Source organism: Pseudophryne corroboree, chromosome 2 (assembly GCF_028390025.1).
Source record: "Pseudophryne corroboree isolate aPseCor3 chromosome 2, aPseCor3.hap2, whole genome shotgun sequence".
Lineage (NCBI taxonomy): Eukaryota > Metazoa > Chordata > Amphibia > Anura > Myobatrachidae > Pseudophryne > Pseudophryne corroboree.
Genome location: NC_086445.1, coordinates 470,227,036 through 470,246,080, shown reverse-complemented (window position 1 = coordinate 470,246,080; position 19,045 = coordinate 470,227,036). Strand labels below are relative to the sequence as shown.

The window sequence follows — 19,045 nt, the reverse complement described above, 5'->3', positions numbered from 1 at the left end:
TGACTCACAGGGACTGCTGGCTTATCACACTGATTTCTCGCTTTTATTTTGACAAAGTGACTGTTGTGGGACTCATTTGCCCCATACAGACCTTGAGCTGCTCATATCCCAAATTTCCAGAAGCAATCCCAGCTTTTGAGATTTGCTATTGGAAGCATTCGTTCCTTTGAAAATTGTTGTATTTTTTTCCACAGACCATACTGGGTGATTGTTTAGCTACAGTTCCCCTGTCCCCTGTGCGTATAACATTATACAATAGCACACACTAATACCCCTTTTCCACCTAAAACCTGGGTTCGACCCGGGTAACTGAACACGGTTTCAAGCCAAGTCACACCTGCGTCACAGCAGCTTGATACCCCTTTCACACTACAGGCTGGACCCGGGTTATTGTCAGGTCTTACATATGTCGCCGCTTGGAGATGACATAATTTCCAAGCGCAAGTGATCCGGCTCTCCATAGGCTTTTAACAGGCCCGTGTCAGATGAATTGGGTCACCAGTTTACACAGCACCATTACCCAGGTCCTTCCTGGGTCTGACCCGGGTAGCTACCCATGTCAGATTCCCAGGTCACTGGTCCCGGGTTAATTTAAGGACCCTTTTTCACTGAGCCAGTACCCGGGTAGACCCTACAATGACCCAGGTTATTGCCAGGTTTACCTGGGGTTGCAACACTGAAGTGTAGGACATGTCACTTGTTTAGATATGCTCCAACATGACAGCAAGTCTGGAGAGTTTATTAAAATGCTGGCAGCTGTAACTGTGCACTTGTACAATACCTGTGATCTGGACAGAGAAGCTGAGGAAGACATGTTGGTATTGGTTCCTAGTTTTCTCTGCTTATCCCTCTCTATTTACTTTGCAAAACACTGTTAAATATTTGTCTGTTTGTTACAGTGTTTGTTACTTTACCATCAATGAACTAAAGGGCCCCATACACTAGGACGATAATGCCCGATTTCATCCAATTTCTGGCATTTGGCCCGATAAATCAGATGAAATCAGACATTTTGGAGGCGTTTCCGATCCAATCCAATGCGCGTTCCCGTGAGTATCGGATCGGATCCTCCAGATTGAATGTGCTGCACATTCAATCTGGTTCGGCGCTGCAGGCAATGCCTGGATTGCGCAGGATCACCCAAGATACATTGTATGCAAAAGGACAGCATACAATGTATCTTGGGCGATCCTGCCCCCCGGGAGGCTGCCAGGGGGATCGCCCGTGACATGTCAGTAGTGTATGGGGCCCTTAACTCTTTACACTACCTAGAAGGGGGACGTTGCTGGACCTTGTCGGAAAGGTAAGTAATGTTAAATGCTAACCTCATACTCGTTAGTATTACTGCAATATTAAACAAAATATGCCTCTGTAATATGAGTTCCCTGCACACACTGAAGAGAAAACAAGGGTGCTGGGAATACAGATGAGGCGTAACCACGCCCCAAAATGGCTCGGTTGTAGCTCTGGCACCCCAGGCGGCTCTTGTCTGCCCTGCATGCAATTACAGCCAAGTAGCATTCATCTCTGCATCAACCATTGTATCTTTGTGCTGTGTTTCTAATACGGTATAACCAGTCCAGGCCATCTGATGCACATTGCACAGTTTATCTATATGATCTCATTGTGCAATGCCCATTGATGTGTAAAACCTCAGAGGAGTTGAAGAACCCCGTAAATTATTTTGTGTTTCTTTGTTAGAATGGTCTGTACAAATGTAACAGACTTCAGTATTGAACAGCTCTCCTGCTCCCTCAGAAGAAACAAGTACACCTACAGTATGTGATTAAACTCATGTTTCCATTATACCACTGTATTATTTACTGCTAGGAAACAAAGATTTCAGACTGAATCCTGGAGAAATTCTGCATACAATACAGCGCTGTCTGATAAACTCAGGCTCTACCTCCTGCACAAAGTGCACTTATTTTACTGAAATATAACAAGTTTAAACAGAAATCCAGCTGGGCATTTTCTCAATAAAGACATTTTACAGTGTCTCATAAAAACAGTAATCTACGCGGAAAATCAGTTTCCTCTAAAAAATAAAAAAAAGTATATATAAACTATAAAACAGAAAGTACTGGCACACATCATAGTGATTATCAGTGCCCACAAATGAATATTCTTTGCTTTTAAAAAATAATTATTCTTATAATTCACTCTTGCACGTCTTGGGTAGAATTTCAAAAGTCAGGTTATATGTTTATGAGTTTGGTAAAAGAATTATTGTTATGAACATAGTACCAGTGAGTGGAATGCATGCTTATTTCATTACAGACCTGCTACTGTAGTTTGCTTATGGCTTTGACAGGGACATGACTGCACAAGGAAATGATAACCTGCTGAGCTTATTGACCTGACTATGAAATATATACCGAAACAACATGAATCATTGTGACACTAAATTACCCAGTTCTGAATGAAATTATTGATTTTGTTTTAATATCAACTACATACAGTTATTAGTTCAGGTTTATTAAATTGGAAAACAAAGTGAAAACTCTAGCTCAGGAAGGAGACCTGCTGGGAGATGTATTACTAAATGTTTTTCATACAGTTTGTGGGAAACATACAAGCAAGAGCTACAGGAAGTGTTTTAGGCTCATGTATCTCAATGTGTGAGTGGACATAGCTACTGTACAGTATACACCAGACGTGCACTCTCGGCGGGATTATGTGATCCGGTGCCTAGCCCCGCTACGGGAGTGCACAGAGACCAGGGGCGTTTCTGCTTCAGGGGCCCCCTCCTCTCTGACTGATGCACTAGATTTAATACTTACCTCTCCGGAGTCCCCCGGTGGTGCCATCCTTCTCCGCGGCAGTGGCAATAGAGTCTGAGAACAGACTCTATTGCGCATGCGCAAACCTCCAGGAACACGGCGCGGTGGCCATTTTCCTGAAGATTTTGCTAAAGCGCATGCACAAAACTCCGGAAAAATGGCCGCCGTGCCATCTTTCCGGAGTTTTCAGCAGGCGCAATAGAGTTTGTTCCCCCTAGTGCTCAAACTCTATTGCGCTGCCGAAAAGGGATGGCTTCGACAGGGGACTTCAGAGAGGTAAGTATTAAACAAATGGGTACAGTGTGTGCGGGGTGGGCCCCCCTGGACCTGGGGGCCCGTGTGCCTCGCACACACTGCACCCATTATAGAAACGCCAATGACAGAGACGCTCCCATTGTAGTAAATGGGGAGCCTCACAGACGCGGGGACCAGATGCTGAGATGGGCGCACCTAGGTGGGCGCGCCCAGGCACAGGTGGAGCTACAATTAGCGTAGCTCCATCTGTATTGTACCTTTGACGTTTGTCTATTGTGTTTGCTGAATTTGACAGGAGTAAAGATGCGGGGGTGTAAGTAGACATGTGTAGGTCAAATAGTCTTTGTAAAAGCGCTGCAGAATATGTGTGCGCTGTATTAATAAATAGTAATAATTATAACAATTTTTTAAGGGCCACTAATGAAGTGTAGTAACATAAAAACAAAAAAACATTTTGCCAGGGGGAACCAGGTTTGCATAAACTAAGCTATGTTTACTAAGCCTTGGATGGAGATAAAGTGGACAGAGATAAAGTACCAGCCAATCAGCTCCTAACTGCTATGCCACAGGCTGTGTTTGAAAAATGGCAGTTAGGAGCCGATTGGCTGGTACTTTATCTCCAGCGACTTTATCTCCATCCAAGGCTTAGTAAATAGACCCCTTAGTTTGAATTATGCTTTATCTAAATGTCTATACTGGAAGGTGTTAGTATTTTTTTGGGATTGGAAGTTGAACTCAATTCAGAATAGGGATGGCTATTGGAAAGCAAGGGTTAGAAACAACAGATGTTCCCAAATCAATGGAAATACTTTTGTCTATTCAATATTGGGATTGAAATGTTTGCCACCATTGCATGTTTGTTTCCAATGGCTCCTTCAATGTCCACACTCTGCGGACAACAAGGAGTGTCCGCAGCTGAACTTGTGAAGTTCTAAGTGAAACTGTGTATACTACTGTAAGAGGGCGGCGGTGCGCGTGGTGGTGCCTGGTGCCGTGCAGGTTTAGTTTCGGTACTCACCAGGCGTCGCTCTCTCTCACCTTCAGGTACCGGAACCTTCAACGGACCTGGCAATTTTCAGTCGGATCCGGACACGGCGATTCCCTCTCGGAGCTGACGGACGAGCGAGCTGAGGAGAAAATAGTCTACCTTAAGGGGGGGTATCAACCCTTCTTCCACCGGAAAAGGGGACACCCCAGGGGTGACGGCGACCTTTACCGGTTGGGTGAAAGGTCATCACTGGCACAAAGCCTCAGCCACCCAGATTTCACACACTCGCACTCTCGCGCATAGTGTGATGAAGGGGATTCTCACGTCCGTGAGCAATCCCTATTCCGGCGCTCTGGGACAGACAAAGGACAAACGTACACAGATGCTACTCACCGTTACAAGTCTTGCACTCCGATCTTCTCCACTTACAGGTCCCTGTAAGGAGGTAAAGAGAAAACAGCCGTGCAGGGCCAAGAACTACCCTAGTGTGCGTCCGCTACACTAGCTACATAAACAGAGCCCTCAAACTAGCTTGTGTGGGTGGTGCAACACAACTATGCACAAACTTAAAACAAACAGACACTTTGCCCTGCACGGTAACAACAAACATCACAATATCGGATTACAAGATCGCACGGTGCTGTCCCTTTAAATCCCTACCTACCGCTGGGGCGCCACACAGGCTGCCCACCTAAACACCTCAGGGTGGCCCGGGCCTAGTGCCCAGTGCCACCTTTATTCACCTTGGGGGGGGCACTTATTCACTGGGCCTAGCGCCCCTAATTGCCCACAGGCCAGAAGCCCGACAACACCCACGGGCCTAGCGCCCGCCAAACTTGTCACCTGTTGGGTGACCTGGGCCTAGTGCCCAGGGTCACCTTATTGTATCCCTAGCGGCCGCCAAACTGAACTAGGGCCTAATGCCCTCTAATGCCCCCACAGGCCTATTGCCTGGATTGCCCACGGGCCTAGTGCCCGCCTAACTTGCGCAGTTTAGGTGGCTTGGGCCTAACGCCCAAACCACCAAATCTAATGGTGACCCCCAAATTCCTATCTGCGCCACAGGCCTAGTGCCTGAACTGTGCCCCCGGGCCTAATGCCCGTCCCTGATGGTCTAGGGAGGAAAAGGGGAGGGGGTGAGAGTAGCCTCACTGAGGCCTCACCTGATCCGGGGGTCTCCGGCACCCTCTTCTGCCGCTGACCCGTCCTGGCCAGCGGCGCCGCCGTCTCTTCTCTGCGTCCGGCCGCCGCTGGACATCTTCTTTAAGGAGCCTGGCGTCTTCTGGCCTCTTCCGCGGCCTCAGGACCTCTTCACCGCTCCTCGGCGCGGCCTTCCGTCTTCTTCTCCTGGCGGCGTCTTCTTTCTTCTCTCGCCGGTCTTCTTCCGCACTCTTCCGCGCGCGCTCGGTCTTCGGCTCCCGCCCGGCGTCTGACGTCAGACGCCGGGGGCGGGGCCTATGACGCGGCGAGCGCCGATTGGCTCACCGCGCCCGCCTCTGATTGGCCGGCGAGCCGCGATTGGCTCGCGGACGGTGCCGGATTTGAAAAGCCGCGGGCGGCGCTCTTCATTGGCGGCCAGAATGGCGCCAAGTTTAAAGTGCCGCTGCCGCGGTGCTGCCCGACGCCACTGACAGTCTGGTGCAGGGAAACGTCTGATCCCTGCACCAGACACCCGCCGCTGCCACACACTGACAGGCGCTGGGGACAGACAAGCTGCCCCAGCGCTGCCCACAGCTAGGAACTGCAGGGGATGCAGATCCCCTGCACCCTGCCGGTCCGATATGCCCTGGGACACGGGGCACATCTCCACACTACTACCACTATTAAATGGTTATCTTGCGATGGCTACATCCTATTGCAAGGCAAATTGTGATGATGGCAATAATATCACTATTTGATTATCATATTGCAGTAATTACAGTAATTCAGCTTATAAAGATTTCAAAAAGGGATGTGGCTGCATCACATTGGTGATATGCCATGTTCCCACAAGGACGGGTGCAGGTCTATCGCTGATGAACCACCCACCACTCTCCTTAATACACTACTGCACTGCATTGCGAATTACTGTCAGGCACAGTGGTTAGCATTGCTGAACTGCAAGTTCTAAACTCTGGGTTTGATTCTGACCAGGGTTCTTTCTAGTAGATACAGTAAATGATTTTGATTGCTGTCTAGATCTGCCTGGTTCTCGCACTGATCAGATCATTGTTTTGACATTTAATTCTTCATATAAGCCAACCAGGTAAACTAAAGCTCTGGCTTCCAGCCGTCAATGCACTCTTCACAAAAATGTTTCTAAGTAATCATTGCCAAATCTCAGTGAGAAATCTCAAGTTGCCAACCAAGTATTTCAGGCCACAGCAGGCCATCAGCATCTCCTCACATTCCCTTTAATTATCAGACACAAACGAATTGATGTTTTGTCTGATGCTAGTATTACTGACATGCTTCGACTTGCTATTCCTTTTAACAGGCTGTGCCATGCAGTTCACCAGTGTCCCTGCTGAGATCAGACATACATTACGTACACTACATATACTATCTATTCTGGCTACTCTTCCCACTGTTCCCATCATTGCACTACGGATTGCACTACGGATGGTGTAATGGTTAGCTTTACCGCCTCACAGCACTGAGGTCATGGGTGCAATTCCCACCATGGCCCTAACTGTGTGGAGTTTGTATATTCTCCCCGTACTTGCGTGGGTTTCCTCTGGGTACTCCGGTTTCCTCCCTCAATCCAAAAATATACTGGTAGGTTAATTGGGTCCTGACTAAAAATGAACCCTAGTGTGTGTGTGTGTGTGTGTGTGTGTGTGTGTGTGTGTGTGTGTGTGTGTGTGTGTGTGTGTGTGTGTGTGTGTGTGTGTGTGTGTGTGTGTGTGTGTGTGTGTGTGTGTGTGTGTGTGTGTGTGTTCTACTGGGGCAGAGCCTGATGTGAATGGCCAAATATTCTCTGTAAAGCGCTGCGGAATATGTGTGCGCTATATAAAAACTGGTAATAAAATAAATAAATATACACAATTCCATTCATGGGCCGCGTAATCTAAGCATCATTAGATCTCCTAAATCCCCAGTGCTGGTAAAACTTTGAGGTTTTTTCAAAGGCAATATTTTTTTTTTACCCGTATACTACTTTTCTGCTCACTATTTGTGCAGATAGGGCATCTCCATTTGAAAAAAAATTACCTCAGTGGCAGTAGTTATGGCCAGCTGTCTATTTAGCAAGTACAAATATTGCTGGCTGCCATCCTATAGCTGTCACAGCTATTGCCATCTATTTATTATTACATTATTAAAATGAAGAAAAAAAAATGTTGTTGTTGTTGGCAAATTATATAAAAAAACAAGATTTTACTTACCGGTAAATCTATTTCTCGTAGTCCGTAGTGGATGCTGGGGACGCCGTAAGGACCATGGGGAATAGACGGGCTCCGCAGGAGACAGGGCACTTTAAGAAAGAATTAGGAATACTGGTGTGCACTGGCTCCTCCCTCTATGTCCCTCCTCCAGACCTCAGTTAAGGAAACTGTGCCCGGAAGAGCTGACAGTACAAGGAAAGGATTTGGAATCCAGAGTAAGACTCATACCAGCCACACCAATCACACCGTATAACTCGTGATAAACTTACCCAGTTAACTGTATGAACAACAACAGAACATCAGCCAAACCTGATGTAACCATAACATAACCCTTATTTAAGCAATAACTATATACAAGTATTGCAGAAAAAGTCCGCACTTGGGACGGGCGCCCAGCATCCACTACGGACTACGAGAAATAGATTTACCGGTAAGTAAAATCTTATTTTCTCTAACGTCCTAGTGGATGCTGGGGACTCCGTAAGGACCATGGGGATTATACCAAAGCTCCCAAACGGACGGGAGAGTGCGGATGACTCTGCAGCACCGAATGAGCAAACACAAGGTCCTCCTCAGCCAGGGTATCAAACTTGTAGAATTTTGCAAAAGTGTTTGAACCCGACCAAGCAGCTGTTCGGCAAAGCTGTAACGCCGAGACCCCTCGGGCAGCCGCCCAAGAAGAGCCCACCTTCCTTGTGGAATGGGCTTATGCGGCAATCCAGCCGCAGAATGAGCCTGCTGAATCGTGTTACAGATCCAGCGAGCAATAGTTTGCTTTGAAGCAGGAGCACCCAGCTTGTTGGATGCATACAGGATAAACAGCGAGTCAGTTTTCCTGACTCTAGCCGTTCTGGCTACATAAACCTTCAAAGCCCTGACTACATCAAGGGACTCGAAATCCTCCAAGTCACGAGTAGCCACAGGCACCACAATAGGTTGGTTCATAAGAAAAGATGACACCACATTTGGCAGAAATTGCGGACAAGTCTACAATTCTGCCCTGTCCATATGGAAAACCAAATAGGGGCTTTTATGTGACAAAGCCGCCAATTCTGACACACGCCTAGCTGAAGCAAAGGCTAATAGCATGACCACCTTCCACGTGAGATATTTTAACTCCACTGTTTTAAGCGGCTCAAACCAGTGTGATTTCAGGAAACTCAACACCACGTAAAGATCCCAAGGTGCCACTGGAGGCACAAATGGGGGCTGAATATGCAGCACTCCCTTTACAGACGTCTGAACTTCAGGTAGAGAAGCTAGTTCTTTTTTATTTATTTTTTTGAAAGAAAATGGATAGGGCCGAAATCTGGACCTTAATGGACCCCAATTTTAGGCCCAAAGTCACTCCCGACTGTAGGAAGTGAAGGAAACGGCCCAGCTGGAATTCCTCTGTAGGGGCATTCCTGGCCTCACACCAAGCAACATATTTTCGCCGTATACGGTGATAATGTTTAGCCGTCACGTCCTTCCTAGCCTTTAGTAGCGTAGGAATAACCTCATCTGGAATCCCTTTTTCTACTAGGATCCGGCGTACAACCGCCATGCCGTCAAACGCAGCCGCGGTAAGTCTTGGAACAGACAAGGTCCCTGCTGCAACAGATCCTGCCCTAGAGGCAGAGGCCATGGGTCCTCTGCGAGCATTTCTTGCAGCTCTGGATACCAAGTCCTTCTTGGCCAATCCGGAACAATGAGTATTGTTCTCACTCCTCTTTTTCTTACGATTCTCAGCACCTTGGGTATGAGAGGAAGAGGAGGAAACACATAAAACCGACTGGTACATCCACGGTGTCACCAGTGCGTCTACAGCTATCGCCTGAGGGTCTCTTGACCTGACGCAATACCTCTGTAGCTTTTTGTTGAGGCGGGATGCCATCATGTCCACCTGTGGCAGTTCCCACCGACCTACAATCTGCGCGAAGACTTCTTGATGAAGTCCCCACTCTCCCGGGTGGAGGTCGTGCCTGCTGAGGAAGTCTGCTTCCCAGTTGTCCACTCCCGGAATGAAAACTGCTGACAGTGCTCGTATGTGATTCTCCGCCCATCGAAGAATTCTGGTGGCTTCCGCCATCGCCACCCTGCTCCTTGTGCCGCCTTGGCGGTTTACATGAGCCCCTGCGGTGATGTTGTCTGATTGAATCAGCACCGATTGGTTGCGAAGCAGGGTCTCCGCTTGACTTAGGGCGTTGTATATGGCCCTTAGTTCCAGGATATTGATGTGAAGGCAAGTCTCCTGACTTGACCACAGCCCTTGGAAACTTCTTCCCTGAGTGACTGTCCCCCACCCTCGGAGGCTTGCATCCGTGGTCACCAGGACCCAGTCCTGACTGCCAAACCTGCGGCCCTCGAGAAGGTGAGTACTCTGTAGCCACCACAGAAGAGACACCCTGGCCCTGGGGGATAGGGTGATCAGCCGATGCATCTGTAGATGCGATCCGGACCACTTGTCCAACAGATCATATTGAAAAGGTCCTCGCATGGAACCTGCCGAAGGGAATGGCCTCGTATGACTCCACCATCTTTCCCAGGACTCTCGTGCAGTGATGCACCGACACCTGTTTTGGTTTTAAGAGGTCTCTGACCAGTGTCATGAGTTCCTAAGCCTTCTCCGTCGGGAGAAAAACCTTCTTCTGGTCTGTGTCCAGAATCATGCCCAGGAAGGGCAGACGCGTCGTAGGAATCAGCTGCGACTTTGGAATATTTAGAATCCAGCCGTGCTGTTGTAACACTTCCCGAGAGCGTGCTACACTAATCAGCAACTGCTCTCTGGACCTCGCCTTTATGAGGAGATCGTCCAAGTATGGAATAATTGTGACTCATTGCTTTCGCAGGAGCACCATAATTACTGCCATTACCTTGGTAAATATTCTTGGTGCCGTGGACAGACCAAACGGCAACGTCTGGAATTGGTAATGACAATCCTGTACCACAAATCTGAGGTACTCCTGATGAGGTGGATAAACGGGGACATGAAGGTAAGCATCCTTTATGTCCAGAGACACCATAAAATCCCCCTCCCTTGCGATGACCGCTCTGAGCGATTCCATCTTGAACTTGAACTTTTCAAGTATTTGTTCAGGGATTTTAAATTCAATATGGGTCTGACCGAACCATCTGGTTTCGGGACTACAACATGGTCGAATAATAACCCCCTCCTTGTTGAAGGAGGGGAACCTTGACCACCACCTGTTGAAGATACAATTTGTGAATTGCAGCTAACCTTGTTTCCCTCTCGGGGGGAAGCCGGCAGGCCGTCAGTGAGGAGGCATCTTCTCAAAGTCCAGCTTGTATCCCTGAGACACAATATCTATTGTCCAGGGATCTAACAGGGAGTGAACCCACTTGTGGCTGAACTTACGAAAGCGTGCCCCCACCGGGCCTAGCTCCGCTTGTGGAGCCCCAGCGACATGCGGTGGATTTTCGTAGAGGCCGGGGAGGACTTCTGTTCCTGGGAACTAGCTGTGTTGTGCAGCTGGTTTCCTCTGCTCCCGCCTCTGGCAAGAAAGGGCGCACCTCGGACTTTCTTGTTTCTTTGTTCGACAGGCTGCATTTGATAATGACGCGCTTTCCTAGGCTGTGCAGGAATATAAGGCAAAATATCAGAATTACCAGCTATAGCTGTGGAGACCAGGTCCCAGAACCCTTCTCCACACAATTCTCAGCCTTCCATATGCCACTTAAGTTGGCATCATCTGTCCATTGCATATTCTACAGGATATGTCAAGCAGAAATCGACATAGCTTTGCCTCTAGGACCCAGTATACTCATGTCTCTTTGGGCATGTTTTATGATATATATCTTTTAAGACAGCATCTTTAATATATATATATATACATATATATAAATATATATATATATATACATACTAGGGTTTCAATTTCTGCTGATAAGGTACCTGTCCACGCCGCCACAGCGCTATAAACCCATGCCGACACAATCGCCGGTCTGAGTAGTGTACCAAAATGTGCACGCTATCTGCAGGATCCCTGAGAATAGCTAGGGCTACCTTTTGGGCAAACGTGACACCCTAGGGGAAGATTCCCATCACATCCTGGCCCTAGTGGGGAAAGGATACTGCCTGAGAATTCTTTGTGGGAAGCTGCAGTCTCTTGTCTGGAGATTCCCGCTCTTTTTCCTCATGAGAGGAGGAAATTTACCTCAGCTTTCTTCCCCTTAAAATGTGTACCCTTGTGTCAGGGACAGATGAGTCATCAGTGATATGCAAATCATCTTTATTACAATAATCATATATTGAATACTTTTCTGCCATTTTGGCTGTAACTTTGCATTATCGTAGTCGACACAGGAGTCAAACTCCGTGTCGATATCAGTGTCTATTATTTTGGATAGTGCGCATTGTGAGACTCTAAAGGTTTCTGCGCCATAGGGACAGACATGGGTATATTTCCTGTCTGTTCTCTAATCTTTTGTGCAATAAATTCACCTTAGCACTTACACATATCCAAACAGGTGTCGGCGTTGTCGACGGAGACACCCTCTCACACACATATTAGCTCCATCTCCTCCTTAGGGGAGCCTTTTACCTCAGACATGTCGACACACACGTACCGACACACCACACACACAGGGGATGCTCTATTTGAAGACAGTTCCCCCACAAGGCCCTTTGGAGAGACAGAGAGAGAGTATGCCAGCACACACCCCAGCGCTATATGACCCAGGAATCACACAGTAACGTAGTGTTAACCCAGTAGCTGCTGTATACATTGTTTTTACGCCAAATTTATGTGCCCCCCCTCTCTTTTACACCCTCTTCTATCGTGCTTCTGCAGGGGAGAGCCTGGGGAGCTTCCTCTCAGCAGAGCTGTGGAGAGAAAATGGCGCTGGTGAGTGCTGAGGAAGAAGCCCCGCCCCCTCAGCGGTGGGCTTCTGTCCCGCGATTTTGTGTAAAATAATGGCGGGGGCTCATGCATATATACAGTGCCCAACTGTATATATGCCCACTTTGCCAAGAGGTCTCTAATTGCTGCCCAGGGTGCCCCCCCCTGCGCCCTGCACCCTACAGTGACCGGAGTGTGTGGGTGTAATGTGGGAGCAATGGCGCACAGCTGCAGTGCTGTGCGCTACCTCATATGAAGACTGGAGTCTTCTGCCGCCGCTTTCGAAGTCTTCTTGCTTCTCACGCCGGCTTCTGGCTCTGCGAGGGGGACGGCGGCGCGGCTCTGGGATCGGACGACCAAGGGTGCGTTCCTGTGTTCGATCCCTCTGGAGCTAATGGTGTCCAGTAGCCTAAGAAGCACGACCTATCCGCAGTTAGTAGGTCTGCTTCTCTCCCCTCAGTCCCACGTAGCAGAGAGTCTGTTGCCAGCAGATCTCTCTGAAAATAAAAAATCCTAACAAAATACTTTCTTATTAGCAAGCTCAGGAGAGCTCACTAAAGTGCACCCAGCTCTGTCCGGGCACAGATTCTAACTGAGGTCTGGAGGAGGGGCATAGAGGGAGGAGCCAGTGCACACCAGTATTCCTAATTCTTTCTTAAAGTGCCCTGTCTCCTGCGGAGCCCGTCTATTCCCCATGGTCCTTACGGAGTCCCCAGCATCCACTAGGACGTTAGAGAAATATGTATTTTTACTATTGTTTTAACTATTTGATTAAAAAATTTCTTTCATATCTGTTTTTCTACCAAATACCAATCAGAACCTATTTGTTGTAGAAACTGTTCTCCTACTGCCATAAGCAGCTACAGAAAATATTCACTATTACAGAGAATGAAGAATAGATCCCTAGAAGTACAGTACACCATCATGTACCTTTATTCTCTATGATTCATATCTGTAAGTCTTGAGTAGTGTTTTGTCATCAATGTTAGAATGATAAAATGTTATGTTAGTGTTTGTATTTCTGCTTTCTCTTATTGGAATCACAATGGGTCTTATTCAGGTGTGTAAGCAAACTGGGCAAAACCATGTTGCACTGCTGGTGGGGCAGATGTAACATGAAGATTTAGATTTGTGGAGTGTGTTCAAACTGAAATCTAAATTGCAGTGTAGAAATAAATCTGCCTAACATTTGTGGGCTACATGCAAAAGCAGCCAGTATTTACCCTGCACAGAAACAATATAACCCACACAAATCTAAATCTGTATGCAAATGTTACATCTGCCCCACCTGCCGTGCAACATGGTTTTGCCAAGTTGTGTGCTTTTTTGGTTTGCTTCCACACCTGAATAACACCCAATATTTGCAGGTCCATTCTCTACAAGAGCCTTTAGCAGCAGCTTAGTCTCCGGTTTTCAACTTGATCCATTCACTCAAATTGTCTCCTGTGCAGTGTGCACTGGCAACTGCTGTTGTTCAGGGGAGTGGTATAAAAATGTACAGTATTTAGGGCGGCAGTCAGTAGGTCGACAGCAAATGGTTGCCATGCATTAGGTAGACAGGTACAGATGGTCGATAGGTACAAGAGGTTGACAGATAAAAGGTTGACAGTGGGTAAGGTTGACAGGTACAAAAGGTCAACAGGATCAAAAGGTTGACATGACATTGTCCTGCTACACTTCACATCATCTAATGTAGTCTCCATTGCTGTGCTATACCAAATGAAGAGTTTCAGGATAGACCATTTTACCATTGTTAGCCATGAATAGGGTGTTCTAATTACAATTACGCATTTTGTTTTGACAAGTTACACTCTGATCTCATTTTCTAGGTGTGCTGAATGCTATGTCTGTCCTTTACTGATACCCTTTGTGAGGATGACAAATGCTAACGACACATTTCTGTTGAGGCTCAACAATAAGAGCTATGTTTACTTTGGTTGGTCTCCAAAATAGACTTTTAACACCCAGAAACACAGAGAGGATTCATTACTATTTAGCCAAGTAAAAAGCCAGGAAAGTAGGATCAAGTTAACGGTTAACCGCATGGTTCAGTTCTGTTCCAAAAAAAGATTGTACAGTATACTTTAAATATACATTTACTTACCAGGCAAATGCTGTACATAGGGCTGGATTAAGCATTTGGGGGGCTCTCCCCCTCTTTTCTGCACCACCCCAAGGTGCGGATCCAGGCGTAACACTTTTTACCTGTCTACTACCGCACAGTGACAGCATCCTCCCTCCTCAGCCCAGCAATGTGTGCTGTCCCGGGAGGCTGCGGATGCTGTCCCTTCTCTCCCTGTATGATGTCCTGCTGTCAATGCGCTACTACACAGCGGCCAGCGGCAGTGAACAGTTGGAAACATCGGCATATCTAAATTCATATGTTAGGTCTCTTCCCACGTACATTCTTCTACTGTATATGTTAATATTGTTGATTGTGTGATATTGCGTAGATAGTCATGAAAGTGAATGATTTCAGTTATAGCCATATTGTTAACCTAATCATGGTAATATGATCATTTACTATGCCCCAGAATAAATATTGATTCTTCTTTACTGATCATCCCAGCAATAGAAAATCTAGTTTTGCCACAATTTATCAAGATATGTTGCCGGGGCGGCTGAATGATAATCAATAACCCGGTGATACTGGCTGAAAACAGCAAAAATATATGGTGTCTGGATGGAAAATAGACCATAAATAGAAACACGGTCAATAAGTTGACAGTTAAATTGTCGACACACAGAAAAGGTTATCACGTGATTTTTCATAATTTTTCGGGTTAGTATTAGGCATTTGGGGGTGAATTAGGCTGCCGGAGGGGACAGTTAGGGTTAGGCAACTGGTGGAGGGTTAGGGTTACACTGCGTAAGGGGAAGGATAGAGTTAGGCACCAAGAGGAGGGTTAGGTACCGGGGGAGGGTTAGATTAAGAGTTAAAATGAGAACAAAATAAATGTGTCAACCTTTTTGTGTGTCGACCATTTGCATGTTGACCTTATGACCCTGTCCACCTAAGCCCATGGTGACCATTTAACTGTCGAATTTTGACACTGTTGACCATCCGGTCGGCCTGTTGACTATCTATATACTGTTGATCTTTTAATACACCCCCCAAAAATACTACTTCACCTGTCAATCTGCAGTTCTTGGCTTTAGAAGCTCACACAGGCATGCCCAGTGCTCATGGAATCCTGGCTATGATACAAATACACAAAATAACAAAGGAATTATTTTTAGCTCCTTGAAGAATTTTTTTCCTTTCGTTACTTAGTGCACAAACTATTATAAACAATCTCCTTTAATTGGCAGGTATTGGAACGCAGCACTATGCGTCCGGGAGTTCATCAAGAATTGTGGGCTCCAGCACAGCCTCTCCCTTCCAACATGCACACAAAGGTGAGCGCTAAGCAGTGTCTGGCAGGAGCTGTGATAACCTGCACTCTCAGGCCACAATATCTGGGGCACTACAATGGTGTGCTCAGCTGCTTATGTGTATACTGTCACTAGGGAGCAGGTGACATTCTTCCCAACCCTTGTCATTTTTCTGTAAAAATACATCTTTATACTTGCATGTTGCTGTGTTATGCAAGATGTGTTCAAGGTCTGTTTTCCTAAACATCTGACACCTTACACATCTACTACTACAACAACTACAACAATAATAATAATTTGAATTATTATCTTCTTCAGTGGATGTGCCTGGGCAAGGACATCTGGCCACCGCTCTCATTATTGCAATGTCTACAATATTCATCATGGCCATTGCTATTGTGCTTATCATCATGTTCTACATTGTGAAGACCAAGCCTTCTGCTGGAGGTAATGCCAATGGGCTTATGTCAATGTGATAGTGAACTTATGAGGGGAGGGGGGGCATGTGTTATTGGTGTGTAAAAATAATATTGCTTATGACGTTACAGTTGAAACTGTTCTTCCAGTTTAGGAGACATTTATATTGGAGACTCTTTTAATAACTTATATTATACAGTGTAAATGTTCTATGTGATTTGGCATTCATAGGTAGTGTTATATTTTATGCATGCCATACATTGATAGCATAAGTTTGCTGTGTGCGAAGATGCATGCTGGCTATGTCTGGCTGACATCACCTGTCATAAGGGGGTGTAGTTCATCAAATCGACAGTATCTAGGTCGACAATGTTTAGGTCGACCACTGTAGGTCGACAGTCACTAGGTCGACATGGATGGAAGGTCGACAGGGTTTCTAGGTCGACATGTGCTAGGTCGACAGGTCTAAAGGTCGACATGAGGATTTTCTTTTTGCATCGTTTTCTTCGTAGAATGACCGGGATCCCAAATTAGTGCACCGCGTCCCCTCGCATGGCTCGCTTCGCTCGCCATGCTTTGGGCATGGTGCCTTCGCTCCGCTGCCGCTTCGCTCGGCACAGATTATCATCCCAATCGTAGTCCACGTGGATCGTTAAGTATGAAAAAATTCAAAAAAAGAAAAAAATTGTGAAAAACTCATGTCGACCTTTAGACCTGTTGACCTAGCACCTGTCGACCTAGAAACCCTGTCGACCTTCCATCCATGTCGACCTAGTGACTGTCGACCTACAGTGGTCGACCTACACATTGTCGACCTAGATACTGTCGATCTTCAGACCGGATCCCGTCATAAGGAACCCCCAGGGCCAATGTGGCCAGAAAAATAGTATATAGCATAATTATTGCTACATTTTGTATATATTGCTCTACACTCAATGTTTCCCATATTCACTTAAAAGTGTATGACCATAGTGTTTTTTTTGACTATACAAAGCAATATAGCAATAATATTAATAATCTATACTACTAAGACCTGGATTTTGTTTGTAATATGCTGCTGTGATACTATTCCGCTGGCTTTGCTGATCAGTGTGTCTGTATATTCCAGCATGCTGCACAATTAATACAAAGAATGTGGAAGCTCAGGACATTCATCAGGAAGAGAAAAAGGAAGTGCCAGGTAAATGCAGATACATTTACATACAAACGTGAAAGATCAATGCAGAGCTAATGTACATTTTATAGCACAGAACATTTATAATACACAAATTAGCATCTCTATAATACAGAAAGAATTGTAATCACAAATATCCCAACAACATTTGAACATAGAACATTTGGGGAATTGAAGTTGCTGGTGATTGATGCCTCAGCCATGAGCGCCTCAAACTATCACATCCCCTGCTGTCTCTACCACTGTCACCTTATCTTGGGAAAGCTTTCATACAAAGGTCTTTCTACCAGAATTCTCTGAACAGGGGTTAATTTTGCGGGGAGCCAATTTACCTACCAGTATATTTCTGGATTGTGGGAGGAAACCAGAGTACCCAGGGGAAACCCATGCAAGCATGGGGAGAATATGCAAACTCCACACAGTTAGGGCCATGGTGAGAATTGAACCCATGACCTTAGTGCTGTGAGGCAGTAATGTCAATCATTACACCATCCGTACTGCCCAAAATAATGCAATTTTTTTAACTGCCACTGTTTTAACTTTAATGTATAAGTATTCTTATGTTTATTTCTTGTGATTTGTGATATGCGCTAACGGCCTAATTCAGACTCAATCCCTATCAGCGGCAGCGGTCTCAGTCTGAAGCCCTTTGGGGAGTGCGCGTGCACACCCCGGGAGGTCCAGTGAGCTGCTAAAAGCATCTCAGGGCTGCGATCACCTCTGCCTGATTGACAGGCAGAGGTGGTCGCGAGGTGGGAGGGGACGTGCCAACAACATTAGAATGCCATTTGTGGGGTGCGGTCCGGACAACGCAGGCATGTCTGGAATGTTACGGGCAGCAGCGGCTGCATGATGTCACACGCAGCCGCTGCGACCCGGAACACGGCGGATAGCCGCCTGCCAGTGCAGCTAGGCTGCGCAGGCAGGGAGCTACATGGCAGATGCAAAAGCATCTCCGCCGTGCGGGGGGGAGAGGGGGGCAGAGCCTGACATGTTGGGCGGACTATCCCTGTGCTGGGCGTACCCCCGCATGTCAGAGTAACTGATCATAGATGTGCTAAATTTAGCACATCTACGATCAGGTCTGAATAACCCCCTATATGTATAAGTAATCATATTTTGATTTCTTGTGATTTGTGATATGCGTTATTACCTGAATGCTCAAACCCTTTGAACTATTCAAATTAAACACGCAATATGTTTCACAGCTGAAAATGTCATCTACTCTGAAAAAGATGAATTTGAGAAACTTTCGGAAACACAAACAAAAACTGAGAAAAGGTAAGTGTTTTTAGATCTTGAATTGACAGATATTATTATTACTACAGCTAATCCTGTATGTGCAAGGTGCATCACTGGTGTTTTCTTTATATGAATCAGTACAGTGAGTTTTATGTAGTAGGTATGGATGATTATTGTTGCAAGTTCCTCAGTGACCATCTCAACTTTCTCATGGTCTGAATGTTGTGCTAACACATGGATATTTTAAGACGAAATGTAAATATAGGCCTAAACCTAACCCTAATCGAACCCTGATTAAACCCAAATCCTAAAATCACGTCATGGAAACAGGTTTGGGTTGGTGCACTGTCTGTGGTGGACATCCTTAGCCGGCTGGATTGCTGCTCATCTTGAACGTCTGTCCTGCAGTTCTCATAGTGCACAAACCCAAACCTCTTTCCATGACATGACATTATCACCGCACACCTGGACAAGTTGGTGATGAATGTCAGCTGCTGATGTGCCCTTTAGATGCAGAAATCTGATCACACTGCACACCTCAATGTGTGACCATGTTTCCGCCAGCTCCGCCATCTTACAACGAATGTTGGGATAGTATGACTGAT

The 19,045-nt window shown here is 46.3% G+C and overlaps 1 protein-coding gene across 4 annotated transcripts in view; it reads left to right on the top strand.

Moving 5' to 3' along the window:
- EDAR (ectodysplasin A receptor) overlaps nt 1-19,045 on the top strand; it is a 144,753-nt gene that overhangs the window by 110,005 nt on the left and 15,703 nt on the right. For all 4 annotated transcript variants that reach the window (XM_063953824.1, XM_063953823.1, XM_063953825.1 and 1 more), the window contains exons 6-9: nt 15,545-15,631; nt 15,926-16,054; nt 17,133-17,204; nt 18,407-18,479. In XM_063953824.1, the coding sequence (XP_063809894.1) occupies nt 15,545-15,631; nt 15,926-16,054; nt 17,133-17,204; nt 18,407-18,479 (361 nt within the window). The remainder of the gene's footprint in view (nt 1-15,544; nt 15,632-15,925; nt 16,055-17,132; nt 17,205-18,406; nt 18,480-19,045) is intronic.